The sequence below is a fragment of the Protopterus annectens genome, chromosome 4.part0, assembly GCF_019279795.1.
Source record: "Protopterus annectens isolate FY-2018-M chromosome 4.part0, PAN1.0, whole genome shotgun sequence".
Taxonomy (NCBI): Eukaryota; Metazoa; Chordata; order Ceratodontiformes; family Protopteridae; genus Protopterus; species Protopterus annectens.
Genome location: NC_056733.1, coordinates 1,438,235,914 through 1,438,250,453, shown reverse-complemented (window position 1 = coordinate 1,438,250,453; position 14,540 = coordinate 1,438,235,914). Strand labels below are relative to the sequence as shown.

Sequence of the window (14,540 nt, the reverse complement as noted above, 5' to 3'; positions counted from 1 at the left end):
AAATGTTTCTCTTTTTAACTGTAGCAAATTACTTGCTACAAATTCAGCAAGCTACAGTTTATATCCTGCATGGAATGCTACAGTGCTCAGGTTTAAGTTAATTTTTTTTAGCTTTTAATCTGTAGCAAACAGCTGCTACAGTTTAGACCACACACGAAGCACTACAGCAATGAGGTTTGACCACAAATGCACTAAAGAGTGATAGGGAAGATGGAAGGCCAATCACTTCCTCTTACACGTTGTGCTCAGGGCAGTTGCCCCTCTCACCCCACCCTAACTACACTACTGCTCTCATGTAAAAGTTGAAATGAAGAACCATATAAATTGTGGCTGCTGTGAGGCTCAGTGCTTTGAGATAGAGAGCTGCTGTGACTGGTTGAAAGTGAAAACAAATGGGTCACTGTAATTTTTAGAGGAATAATCTTGTCTGAAGGAAGATAAGCTTTGCAGGATAAACTGTCAAAAGTGCATCTTGTGGGAGTTAATGTCTGTGAGGTCTGCAATCGAGACTTTGTAGTGTTCAGTTATTGTAAAGAATGTGAAAAGACTCAAAAAGAGATGCTCAAGCTGCAACCCTAGATCGTCTAAAGCTGGAATGGTTAGGAGCTCATTATCCAGACAAGGAAACATATCCTGGCAGCCTCATGTTGATGTTACCGCAGACATACTTTTGGTAAACACACTGGTGGTCTAAGATAAAACTAGACAGGAGGGTCCAGAACTGATAATGACTGGCTCCTATTTGGACATAAAACTCTTGGATTGTTTAATGATCCTGATGTGTACACAGGTGTCTTGGGGATACAAACAGTACACCCAGGGTTCTTCTGGCTAGTAATGATGGAAAAACTATGCTGTGACCATCAAGAAAGTTGGTACATGTCAGCCTAAAATCAGCTCAATGCCCTAATGTTTTTTTTTGTTTTTGAGAGTAGAAAAAAAAATCTGGAATAATAACTAGATCCTTTCATGTTAATAGAACCTTTTGGATGTCTCTCTTATGGATGAGGCTTAAGATCTCTTTTCTTACTGTACGCTTTTGAGTGGGTGGGATATATGGAAATGGAAGGAAGTGGTACATGGTATTACTGTCTGAATTACTTGTCATGTATTATGGCTAGCCATGCATCTAAGTGGATGGACAGATGACCACTAACTCCTCAGGGATTAGATTGCTGGACCCCAAAGGACAACATGGAATTTCTGCTGTTGATGATGATTGTTGTTTCTCACAGATATTTGACTTTATTGCTGTTGTTGGCCAGACTTGTACCATAACTCACATACATGGGCTCTTCTGTGTACCTGAAAAGAGGTAGTGTGGAATCTGAAGGCCTTAGCCACCTTCTCCAAGTTATCAAGTTTTTTTATTTAATCATTGGTCCTTAGAAGGATCTATCTAAGGGCATGTCGAGGAAGGAAGGAAGCATGATGGTTAGGAGCTATGCTGGTGCCTGCTGACCGAGCTACTTCATCCACTACTTTGCCAGCTAGTCTCATGGTGACATTTGAGACTGAGAACACTGCTGTCATCTGTGATTGTATCTTAATCTTAAGCTGTCTGTCAAGCAGCTACTCCACTGACTGGGGCATCTTAAAGGCCAGCTCCCATTGGAAATGATTCTTAAATCTGTTTATCTTTCTTGGCTGTTTATCTGGAACATTCACAATAGGATACTTTGAAGAAGGAGCCTTTTTAGGGGCAGTCACAGCAACAACATAGTCTGGTTTGGAAGTCTCCACCTAGCAAATTAATTTGTGGGAGGCCTGAGGATGTTGTCTGGCTTCCTTAGAACTGACATCACAGGTCTGAATTATTTCAATGTGGTCCTGACAAACTGATACCAACGGTAACAAAATGGCTTCTGAAAGACTTAACAAACCTGGAAGATCTGACAAATAACAACCTTGAGAGAAAAAAGTCTTCTAATCTCCAAGTCTGAAACAGATGAAATGCTGTCTTGTCAAATACGATTGTCAGATGAATATTCAAAAATATCAATAAGTCTGACTGGCAATTTGGAAAATCCACAAAGGACTAGAACAGAAGTACAAGCAAACTCCATCCTAGGCACTCTGTGAAATGGATCTGAAGACTCCCTAGTACTGTCACTTCTGCCAGGTATCTGCTTCGTCTTTAGTTCCCTTTCTTTATCTCTGTTCTTATCTTTACATTTACCAGAATACTGAGACTCACTCTTAGTCCTTGAGCCACTGGGTTAACACAGAGGAAGTCTTCTTTGGGGGTGCAGACAGAGCTACTCTTCAAACATTTTAGAACATTTTAAAACTGATTTATTCTTTTTGTCTCTAAAATTCTGAACACTGAAAGACCTCCCCATTACACATTTCTCTTTGAAATGTTGTTCCCCAAGCAAATAATACATAAGATTTTGTATCTTATGCTGTAATGTTATGGTCACATTTAATTCACCTTTTAAATGCTTGACTATTCATAATCAAATCAGCAAGAACAGCAGCAGCCACAATACTAGAAAGTGAACAGCACAGAGATCAACAAATTTAGTCTAAACAATCAGAAGTTTGTTAACCGGAAATTCAAAAACACTATCAAAACAATAGAAACATACACAACCAAGCAGAAATTATGTCATAATAAGACTGGCAGAGCAAAATGAACTGCAAGTGTTATAATACACCGACCACTGACACCAAGGGGAGGGAATCACAGAAAAGTAAGCTACATAAACAGGTTAAGAAAGAAAGAGGAAAAAAGTCTGGCCTGATTTGTTAATCAGACACAGGAATACTTAGCATAATGATTAAGTTGTTTACCTCACAGACACACATAGGTCTCAACCTCTTAAGAGGCCAATGTGGAACACAGACCCTAACAATGTGTGACAAATGGTCAAAATGTGGAACATCCTATTGTTCGCACTGCTTGAAATGTGCCATTACCATAGAGCATGGTAGAAGATCTGTAAAATTCAATAAGACACTTGTACATCAGCAATAGCCTTTTTCATGTCGCCAAAAGATGCCAAAAGGAACTTGGACAGATTACCACATAGGTGGCAATACACTAAACACCAAAAGTGTGATGAGAGACTTAGAAACACAAGTGGACAGTGGTCTCACCTTCGATAACCACATCGCCACAACAGTCAGGAAATCCTTCTATGTGGCACACCTCATCACTAAGGGCTTTCCATCCAGAAAAAAAGAGGTAATTATCCCACTGTACTCATCCCTCATTAGACCCATTATAGAGTACAATGCCCCATTTGGTATGTACCTCACAAGACATCTGCAACAGCTGGAAAGGCCACAGAAATACCTCACTAAAAGAATCACAGGCCTAAAGCAGATGCCCTATGCTGACCGTCTAAAAAACTCCAGCTATTTTCTGTGGCAAATTGTCTACTCAGAGGCAATCTCTGCTTAACATACAAGGCCATGTCAAACCCTGAGCTGTTGGACATGCTCCACTTAAAGAAATCCCAATCCCTCAGAGCCACACACTCCAGGGATCTAAACCTTGTCATCACAATGAACAAAACATGCTGGAGGGATAGGTTCTTGACCCAGAGACTCCCCATACTCTGGAATAGACTGCCCATACATGTCAAGCAGAGCACCTCCTTGGCCCTCTTCAAAAGGAACCTGGACGATTGGATGGGAAATAGGAAATTCACCCCGGGGATCATGTCAGTCAACCTGTTAGACAGGGGTTCAGGGAAGTAAATATTGTGGGAAGAAATATCCAGGGAATTGTTATGGCTAGGCTTGTATAGGCCCTAGGGCCGATAGCCTAGTACCAACCTATGAGCCTGACAATATTTTAGTTCTGAATGCTTAGGTTGAAAAGCTATAAACCTGTTTTCTGAATCTGTCAAATGTTCTACCATCCCTGTCAGAGGGAAATGGATTAGAAGCAGCCAAGTGTTTGGAGCTAGTGGTTTTACATAAAGAAATTACTGAAGGATCAGCTCTGGGGGTGAAGAAGAGTTACCTCCGAGACTGTGGAACCTTATACAGTTTTATCTTATTTCCCAGGAGCACTAGCTTGTCTATCAATGGAAGCACTGGCTATATTAAAAGCGCACCTCTCAACCTCTAAGACAAGAAATTTGGACAAAGCAACATATAATGTAGAACAATGGGCCAAAATCAGGGATAGGCTTTAAATACTGCTACTGTAAACATAGAAAGTCATTAGAGTAACAGGCTTTGCATTAACATGCATTTTCTGAAGGATAGGAAGTCTGAAACTCAAATGTACGTCAGAATTTAGTGACTTCAATACTCAGTGATATGCCAGAAAAAACTCAAATTTTGCAACAAAAAGAACCATAATATAATAAATTTAATTAACATGCATCATCTGTAAGTTTAATGCCTACCACTATTTCTTGACTGAAATTCACTACTTTTGTGATAAAAGAGTAAACAGATCAAAATTCACAGCTGAAATCAGGGGCATTTACTGATTCTCTTTTTGGGTGTGAGAGGTCCATGGTTCAAATTCCAGACCAGTGTTTTATGTTGGGGAATGGCTTAATCGCTACAGTTGGCTTAAAGATTAAGGTGCTTACCCCACACAAACACACAAGGTGCCAGAGTTGATTGTCACATTTGGGGAAACTGGCTAGGCTTAAAATGGCCCACAAGGGCAACTAGCCTAGTACTTACCTATGAACCCACCTATAAGATTTGATATGACTGACTGTGGCGATAAAAAGTCAATCAAAACAGGGTTGTTTACTAAGGAATAAAAAGCCGCCAGTTTGAAATCTCATTTATGGCACTAAGACTCCTAATCAAGTCTCTCTTTCCTAAAACAGGATCAAATACATCCACGGCTAGAAATGTATCCACTGTTCCTAAATGATGTTTATGTAAGTTACTGTAACTGTTTTATCCCTCATATATGCACCCTTACCTATATTTTGTATTCCTTTTGATATAATGTTAGTGTATTTTCTGTAAAGGTCAAAAAGGGTAGCTTTTCTCTCCAGGCCTCCACTGAAAGGCTTTTATCCCAGTCGGACTTTCCCATTAAGCAAAGATAAATAAATAAACAAAAACAATATTTTATTTTACTAACATCTGTTCACCTGGAAAGACCACTTATAAAAATGGACCTATTTCAGGCTTACCCACGGTAACACAAATAAATACAAACTATTCACCGATAAATGCATACACTAAATTTACAATCCCAGTAATTGCTATAGTGTATAAGGTACAAGAGACACAACTGATGTATATAAGGCACATAATCTTACCCTGGCCGTTTCTGATTCCATGGTGACAAAACTGCTAGACAGCTAGAGTTACTTTGCTCATGAAGATCTGTGGCCAGCTCATTGGCTCCCATCCTCCTGAGACCCGTTACTTGGTTGGCTTGTATACCGCGTTTGCAATTGGCTGTAAATGCGGTGTATGAGCCAATCAAAAAATGTAGAGCACGGCCAACGCTGTGTTATGTGGAAGGGCAGTAGAGAGCTATGCATTGGTTTGTATACCGCGATGCCGATTGGCAGTAATTGCGGTACACAAACCAATCAGAATGCATGTAGCGGAGCCACAGCTGTTCAATGCGGAACAGTGGCTTCACTCGTCATTAAATGCAGAGCGTTCCACATAATCCAGAGCACTTGGATGCTCAGCAGACACAAGATACAGGGTTTGATTCTCACCTTTGAAAGGAAAATTTGTTAAGCTTAAAATGGCCTGCAAGGGCATCTAGTCCAGTACACTACTATGAAACTATGAACGTAAAAAATAACAGAAGTAAAGAAAGACCAGAAAACATGTTAGAAAGAGAAAATAAGCTTGAGGTCATTTATCTTATGCAAACTTTTCAAGAGGCTAAAGAAATCTGGACAGGAAGTTAAAATGGTAGAGCATTATAGATAAAGGGAAGAGGCTAGTAGTTTGAAAACATTTCAGATGCTGAACTCATTGAAAGCATGCAGTTTTAGTCCTGTTGGTTGACAAGCATGGACCTGCTTATACCACACCTTACACTACTGCATTAGGTAAGGTTTACTTTTAACAAAGCTTGATACAGTACAGTTACTCACCTTTTTGTTCCCATGTAACTATGAAGACATGTTTGAATAAAGAATGAGCAGGACTGTCTTAATAAGTGTAAAACAGAAGATGTTACCTGTGCTGGAGTGGCAACAGAATGGCACTTTGGTTCTGGACAGATAAGTGACTGAACCATGCCATCTTTAATCTGGATTTCAAAATACTCTCTCAGACAATTGTTGCAGTACACATGTTCACACTTGTTAAAACACAGGCAATCACTTCCGAGTTTTTCTAAAAAGCAGATCTTGCAAGAATAAATTGTACTGTTGAACTTTTTTTGCTTCTGATGATGGTTAAAATCTAGGATCTCTGGCAGAATGTTTGTCCATGCCTCCACATCTTGTATAGCTCTTGGGTCACAGAAGCTTGGACCCACTGTGTCTTGTGCCTCCACAAAGCTGGTCTGTTCTGCCTCCTCAGAAGTCAATGGCTGGTGATAACCTCTTCTTATTTCAGCTGGCTTTAACAGTAGTGAAGAGCTGATGTTCAAGAAAGAGAGAACTTCATCTTTGAGAAACTGCATCCAGGAAAATAAAACAACACATCCTCTGTTTTCTTCCCAGATCTCATCCAGATGTGTACACAGACTGGTAAGCTTAAAAGGTGTAATCAAAAAGTATTAGTAAAACACAGTAGATGGCAAAAGCAAACTATACAAGTCCACCATTCTAAGTTATGTAAATTATGCTTCAACAAACAACTTAAAAAATGCTAGCTTTATGATGTAAGCCATATTCTGAATATGCAACAACACATTTACTTTTATGATGGTAAATAGCTTCTGTAATGTTTTTAATAACATGCAATGTGCAAGCTGAGAAGTATCAGCAACTCTGACAGTCTTGATTCTTAGTAAGCTCTAATTTATGCATGTATGCACAAAGTCTTAAACTTCGCTAACTGGAGCAGTGTCTCAAATTCTTGCTGCTGACTGGTACCTACCTATCTGCACTATATTATGTAAAAAACATGAAGGTGTTGCTTGGATTAGAATCCTACAATACTTTCAAAATGAAGTTAATAGTTGATTCTCAGTCACTGAAGAAAAAACATCAAAGCAAATGAATTTCTGGAACTTCGGTGTTTTAACTCACTCAAAAGCACAGCACTCATCTTACTCACCATGGGATTCAGAAAGGGTTGCTGCAAACAGTAAATCTTACCATGAGCACCTTAGTGTTAAGTCCTTCCGATTCAGAGACAAAAGAAGAAAGTTCAAGCTGTCTATAGCCGATCCTCACTCTCCCACTCTCCCAGCAAGGACTTAAAACTAATAAATAAATAAATAAAATCCCCTGTCACAAAATCAAGAAGAGTGAGGCCAGATATGCTCTTCCGGTTGCTACCATCTCTAAAAATACCCACAAGACCTTAAGTTACATTAGGAAACTTTAAATGATTCCCAATTCTCTACTGAACGTATTTCCAGTGGAATCTCTCTCTCTCTAATCCTAAAGTTACCAAAAGTATTATTGCAGACAAATTAAGTGTTAATTTTATGCCCCCAATCCAGCCAGATATTGATACCCATGACTAACTGTCTCATCCTTCCAAAAAGCACCTTGGGACCAGGTTATCCCTGTCTATCTAAAACCAAAATGCCAGGTCCTTGGGACCTGACAGTATCCTCAACTGTCTGCTGATAAGTCAAATACCATTTAACCAAACGTCTCTTAAACCTCTAAAATTTAAGATTCTCTATAGACTGTGCACCTGAAACACTGGGAATGGCCATACCAGTACCATTACATAAAGGCGGCCAACCAACAAACTCTGGAAATTACAGACCTATTAGCCTCACAAGTATCACCTGTAAAATTACGGGGTGTACAGCTGCTAAGCTGATAATTAATGATATCACTGACCTACAGACACTGGACCTAAACCAATTTGGATTTGTAAACAGTAGGTTGTGGCTACTGAGCCTCTGGATAAGGGCTTGATAGTCAGTACAACTTACTTTGACCTTGTTAGTTTCAGAGATATACTCTTTCAACTTAACTGATACATATTATAAATATTCTTTCCCAAAAGCAATAATGAAATTAAATGTACGCTTCTGTGCAAAGGATGTATGCTTCTTATTAATACAAGGTTTTGACTGGTAAAGCAAGAGTTAACTTGATACAAGATTTTGAAATAAATACTTCTGTGTAATAGCAGAAACTGGAAGGATGAACCACAAAAGACAACTTGCTTAAGCAAGCATGAAAGTAGTTAAGAATAGATAAGTAATAATGGCTATGTGACTGACACCTGTGAAAATAATTTCTGATGAAACAGGCTTAGTTTAGCTTAACTGTAAATATGTTTGTGGGCTAGACATGGGATCCTGTTATAATAATAATATTTGGAATCTACAAAGATGGAAGTTGATCAACAGGGACTTTTTGTAAAGTCTTCAGATACAGCAAGGAAGAAAATAACCAAAGAAGGACATGGAACAGAAATCAATCATACAAATCACAAGGACATTGAAAAACAACATATGTTGCTTTGAAAAGAATATATAAACTGGACATTAATTTCTCTTCTTTAGAGATGTCTTAATTCAAGGTGCATGAATTTTGAGAGACTGTATTTTAGCTATGTTATAACAGAATTGAAATGATCTCAGACAGTGTAACTGTTTGGACAGATTAAATTATAACGGAAACAGCAGTACATTGTGAGTCTAGTGATTCTGACATTCTCACAGCAATTTAACATTAACATAAAGTTGTACGTATTCCACTGGATAGCCAACTGGCTCATTGACAGAATCCACAGGGGTGCCATCAGTGGAGTTCCAAAGGGCTCTGTCCTGCGTTGAATGTTGTTTGTTACATACTTCCCAGAACTGAAAACAGATGTCAAGGACTTGTAAAGTAAGGGTCCGGCCCAGTATAATAGTGCTTCACCACTTTTTTCCTCTGCCAGATGCCGGGTATAAAAATGAAAGCGGCCATAAATAAATGCAGTTCCTTCCAGATGCCAGCACAAAAAAAACAAATAGAATATAATGTAGTATTTTGACAAAGAAAAGTACTGGGCAAACTCGTAAAGCTTGCATCATGTACATCCCAGCTCTTTCTTGCACCAGAGGCCAGTTGCCAGTACTGCTAGCTTGAAAAATGATCTGGGAGATGTTTAACAGCAAAAGCAGAAGCAAACACAAAATACTAGTATGTATATACAAAACAGGACATCTACAGAGAGAGTAGCATAGGTACTGTACTATGTCCTTAGCAATACCAGGAGTACCACAGAACCCTGGCAATTGAAATATGGATTATCCAGTAGGGACATCTAAGTACAAATTATGGTGTACCGTGCTTCCCAAAACCTTCATGCAGGGCGATGCAGTGCTCGGGATCACAGTCAATAGGGTAGTATCATGTATGGCAAATGAGAGAAATTATCCAGTACATAGTGTGTAGCAAGTATGGCAGTGGCTCTCATGGATTGCTGAATTGGTGGCTATTGGTAGAGTAGAATATGCAGAATGTTTTTTCCTTTCGGAGCCATTATGAATTAGTCAGTAATAGAATCTTTTCTTGCCACCTAACCATTTGGAAATTGTGGTGGCTGAAGGTGCCAATGGTCCCTTCCTTTCTGTTGCATTTTTTACTAAAAGCTGGTCAGTAATTCTGTTACTCCTATCCATGTCATCTAGTAAGCGTTTTGCTCTGTGTACCCTTCTAGTTAGGGGCTTAAGTCTTTCCCCTGGACAGCTTTTACACTGGGAAAGGTAGGTGGGTTGGATTGCCTGTACATCAATGGACACAACCATCCACCTTAAGGAAGGGTGGCACTGCCATTAAGGACAAGAGGTCTAAAGCCTGGTTGCTGAAGTTTCTTGATGCCAGATTAGCCTGTAGTGGGAAACCCTCCTTGTTGAACCCTTGCCAGATGGAAGCGTTTCAAGGGAGGGACTGCAATTCTGCCTGTGCTGCTGGTCAAGTCGCCTGGTGGTGTGTGTGTAAAGAGCACAAGTTCAAGTCAGCCTTGCTGAGTTCTGTGGGTTAGGAGATTTAGCTGGAAGAAGAGGGGTGTCACACTTTCTAGCACAAATGTGAAAAGACATGTGGATAATGGCTGTATTACCAGGAAATATTTTCTGCATGTATGTGATGGAGGAATAGGTAGCTCTGTGATGTGTTCCTCTGCCTTTGTCTCAGTTTGTTAGCAAGCTGATGCATCAACTTTGACTTTTCCTCTTTCAGTACTGGTTTGACTTGCCTTTTCTCTTGCTTTTTCGATAAGTTCAGGATGTTTTACACTTGGATTTCAAGTTAGTTGTGCAAATGACTGTGGGATCCAAACAGTTGCATGGTTTTTCTTGTTTGGATGCATGATCAGTTACCAAAGGTGAGTTAACATCAAAGGCATCAGGGGTATTGACCATAACACTATGTGATGTTCCATCCTGGGCATTGAGTAGTACCTCTGTCCTGGATGCATGATATGGTGGGTACCAGGCTTGTGCCTCTTGATTTTCAGTAGTACCTTTGTCTTGGGAGGGAATCTTGGAGCAGTCAGTGTACCTTCAGCATCTTAGGAAGTCAGTGAATGCATATGCTGTCAGGCCTTTCATCTGAAGGATAGAGTATTCTTTCCATGCAAGTTTTGAAGAGGTCAGCATGCATATGTTTTTTGCCCATCCAATTGAGTGGGAGATGGAATGGAAGATGTTTCCGTGGGTCCCCATTTCTTTGTGGCAATTTTTGAGCTGTCGATTGGTGGGTCTATGAAAATGTCTGTTGGTGGTTCTGTTTAACATGTTCCAATAGTGCCTCCTGAAGATCGATGTAGTAGCCAGCTGTATTGATCCGTTGTAGAGTCATACCATGTTCCCTATTTAGTGGTGGTTTTGCTTACTTGTTGTTGCTGTACCACATGACTGTGGTGTTGTCTGTCCTTATCAAATGTCTTGAGTCTTTGGCATTATGGAATAATCTCTGAGGAATGGGTTTTTACCACAAATTGCTGGTTTACTGCCATCCTTTCCTTGCTTTATGTGTATGGTTTTAGGCATTGAAAGTTGTGGCTTTGAGTTTTAGTTGTGGAAGGAGTAAGCCTGGGTTTGCATGGGAGTGAGTTCTGATCCAGGCATTTGTGTGGCCTGTGCGAGGGATGGAAGGGATTTGTGGGACTGTGCCATTCTTGCCTTTTCCATGTTTTCTTTATTGTACCAGGGATGCATGTGGGCATGCAGGTTGGCATGTGGAACCAAAGCCCTGACATAAATTCTTTAGGTACCCTGTAGCTTTTTCATTTCCAGTCTGTTATTTTTCTCTGCTTTGTTACATTTTGTTTGGAAGCAGAGCTGTTTTTCTTTCCTTGCTGTAGGAATGTTCTTGTGTTTTACCATGAAGTTTCCGGGGATAAAGTGTTCTGAAGTCTCATAATGCCTTTGTTTTACTTGAGGCTGTTGCAGGCTGTTGTAAGCTGGGTTTTTGTGTTGCTGTGCCTGTATTGTGCAGTTGTTGTTGTATCTGGCATTTTGTAGTAATGTAATCTGCAGTGTTTTGTAAGTCATTTGGATGCACTTTGTTTGTCAATGTATTTGCAGTCGCCCCAGGTTTTGTAAATGCTTCGAAGGTAGAATGCAGTGGCGAGGGGCAATGCTGGGCAGGTAAGTTCTCTACCTGCAAAGTATAGATAGGAATTAAGGTAGTTGAGAATTGAGGTATGGGGGCCTGCAGGTATGCTCTGAATGATCCTAAGTTGCCAGTGGGGATGGTATGCCCACGTGGGGTCTCCTTTTTGTCTAAATGCATTTTGAAAAGAGACGGACAAGTATGTATGTGTTTAAGGCGGCAGGTGGGGAAAATTTTTCTCCACTGGGACTCTTTTCTTTGTGTTTAGATTTGACTTGGTAGAGAAGGTTTTTCTTTTTTCCTTACATGTTTGGCAGCTCTCATCTTTGTATTTCTTGCTTCTGCTCTAATTTGGGTGTTTTGTTGATTTGGAGTGGGTTTTCCGCTCCTCTTTTTTAGGTAGGGTTGTTAATTTTTTGATTGGTTTGGCATCTACTTTTCTTTTGGTGGTAAGGCAAGTGTGATAAAGTAAAGTTGTCTTTGGTAAAAAAAACTGTCTTTGTGAAGGTGCCTTTATAACTGTAATTGTTCTGTTTTGTCCTGTTATTGTCACCCTGATTGTTGCTGCTTGTGTGCAGTGGGTGTGGTGGTGCTTGCAGTGGCAGCACCTCTGTTGCCTCGTTTCCTGCCTCCACACCTGCTTCTATTTTCTTTCTTTGCTGCCACTGTAGTTGCCAATTCTGGCAGGACTTTTGAGGCTGAACCCTGGGGAAATTTTTGGCTGGCTCTTTACCATTTGCCTAGGGCTGGTTTCTACCAATTCCTCTGAGCTGAACCCAGCACCCATCTAACTGGGCATTTCCTTCATTACTGGGGCCTCTTACATTTTTAATATTCTGGCAGCTTTCTTAGGGGCATCTAACAGCTTTGCCTCTTCATAGGTAGACCTGCAGCATAACCGATCTAGCCTGAAGTTTCCAGTGCATCATAGCCCTGATTTTAAAGGAGCCACCATGCCCTGTTGGATGTTATTTAAAGAATGTAAGATAACATTCAAGATGTCTAATTCATATCTAGCCATATCAGCTTACATTACTAGATCAGAGGCAAAAGCTTTACATTAACTGATTTGGTATGAAACATTAAAGAGTCAGCATATGAAAGTGACTAGTTAAATAAACAGCTGTAAACTATCTCTAGAGGTGGAAGCTTTGGACCCATCTCTCTAAGGACAAGGGTTTTGGAAAAGTTTAAACTAGACTGCCATCTGGGATTCCCCTGCGGGCCTTGAGCCTAGGGATAGGGCTAGTTGTGGTGGTGATGAGTGTCTGGCACCTATAAAATCTATCTGGTTTGGCAGGGCTGTAAAAATATATGGCAGGGCAGGGGCTGCTCATCTAATGTGGCATCATCAAACACAGGAATGCATCATCCACAACAGGCAGTACAGGAGGTATGGCTAAGGGCCTATGTTGTGAGTCTAGTGCAGGGAATGTCTTGTGCCTGCCATTGTTGTGGTGGTCTTGTCTCTCATCCTGGAATTGTTTCCTGAAAATGGAATTGGTGCTGATGTCTGGAATGGATTCTTCAGCATTCCCTTTTCCTTAAAAGTAGAAAAAGTGGCTCTGGCTGGGTCTGTAATGTCTGAGTCATCATAAAACATCAGAGGAAGGACTTACTGGCATCAGTCCACACTGTCTTGAGGGGGCCTGCTGCAGGTGTCTCTGGGAGAAGGGCTCTGAGCCTGTCTAGGAAGCCTTGGGCTGAGAATTTAAGGATTAAATGAACTTGAAGTGGGCCATTTGTGAACTTGAAAACAGGCACTTCAGGGGAGCATTTAACAGGCACCCTTGGGCCACAGAGCCTTAATAAAGGCACCTGGATAAGGCCTTAGCAAACAGGCCTAGCTGAGGTGGCCTCCATAAACATGACAGCCAAAGGGATGGCAAAACCACAAAACTGAGTTAAAGGATAATGTCTGGTAAATGGTAAAAGAATTCAAGCACCTAGCCTCAGTAGTAGTCATGGATTTGGCTGATCATGCTGAGAAACCGAGACACGAGCGGCTTGCTTAAGCTGAAACGTGGTTCAACGGCCGTGGACCCAGTTTTTCCGTTCTTTCTTAACAATTTTAACAATGTTGGGTATAACGGGGATCGACAATGGCATAATAAAAAAAAGGAAAGCTGTTAACTGTCAAATGAAGCCTCCGCCCGGCCGACTGTTGTTCGTCAAGCCCGCACAGGCCAGGCCAGGCCGCTGCTTCGTAGTGGTCTGGAGCTAAGCAAAGGTGGCGGGAAATCTTTATGAGGTATTTGAGGTATTTGTTTTTAACAAGTTTTGTTTCTTTTCTTTTTGGCTGACAGGCAGAGCAAGAAAAGACCCCATAGCTTTTTTTAGCTTTTAGAAGTCTTTATTCGGTAGTAGTAATCTGATCTTAATCTCCCTGGATTGCCGAAACAGCTTCGCTAGCTTCCACGCGCTATAAAAGAAGAGAAAAATGGAATCGGCTGATGCCGCTGATGCCTTATGCAACCAGCAGAGATGACGCCGGGTGAAGCGCGACACATCGAAAGCGGACCCAGACTTTGGGTGTCGACCGAAGGGCTGCCTGACGACAGGACAACCCATTTGTTATGACTGCAGATGCATCCATGAAGGACATCTAAGCTTTCTGATGACTGCAAACTGGTGCAATTGTCAAATACCCCACAGACGCTCAGATATTGCAGTAGAGCCTGGACCAGACCAATGCCTGATGTGTCATTCACAGGCTGACGTTAAATGCCAAAAAGTATGACACGGTTACCTTTGGGAAAGACATTTTACAGCAAAAATACTGAAACACATTTTCTAAACAAATAGTCACACTGAAAAAAAGATTTAGAATGACCAACAGTAAACTTTTCTTCCCCTAAAATTCACATTTATTGAATATGCATCTGACAACCC

General features: G+C 40.7%; 1 protein-coding gene across 1 annotated transcript in view; it reads right to left on the bottom strand.

The window, feature by feature from the left end:
* Window positions 1–2,430: 2,430 nt before the first annotated feature.
* The window catches only part of LOC122800459 (E3 ubiquitin-protein ligase RNF14-like), a 206,386-nt gene continuing 194,276 nt past the window's right edge, over window positions 2,431–14,540 (bottom strand). Inside the window, exons 4-5 of the mRNA XM_044069903.1 lie at window positions 6,054–6,661; window positions 2,431–2,491 (exon numbers count right to left, since the gene is read on the bottom strand). Coding sequence (XP_043925838.1) covers window positions 2,431–2,491; window positions 6,054–6,661 — 669 coding nt within the window. The remainder of the gene's footprint in view (window positions 2,492–6,053; window positions 6,662–14,540) is intronic.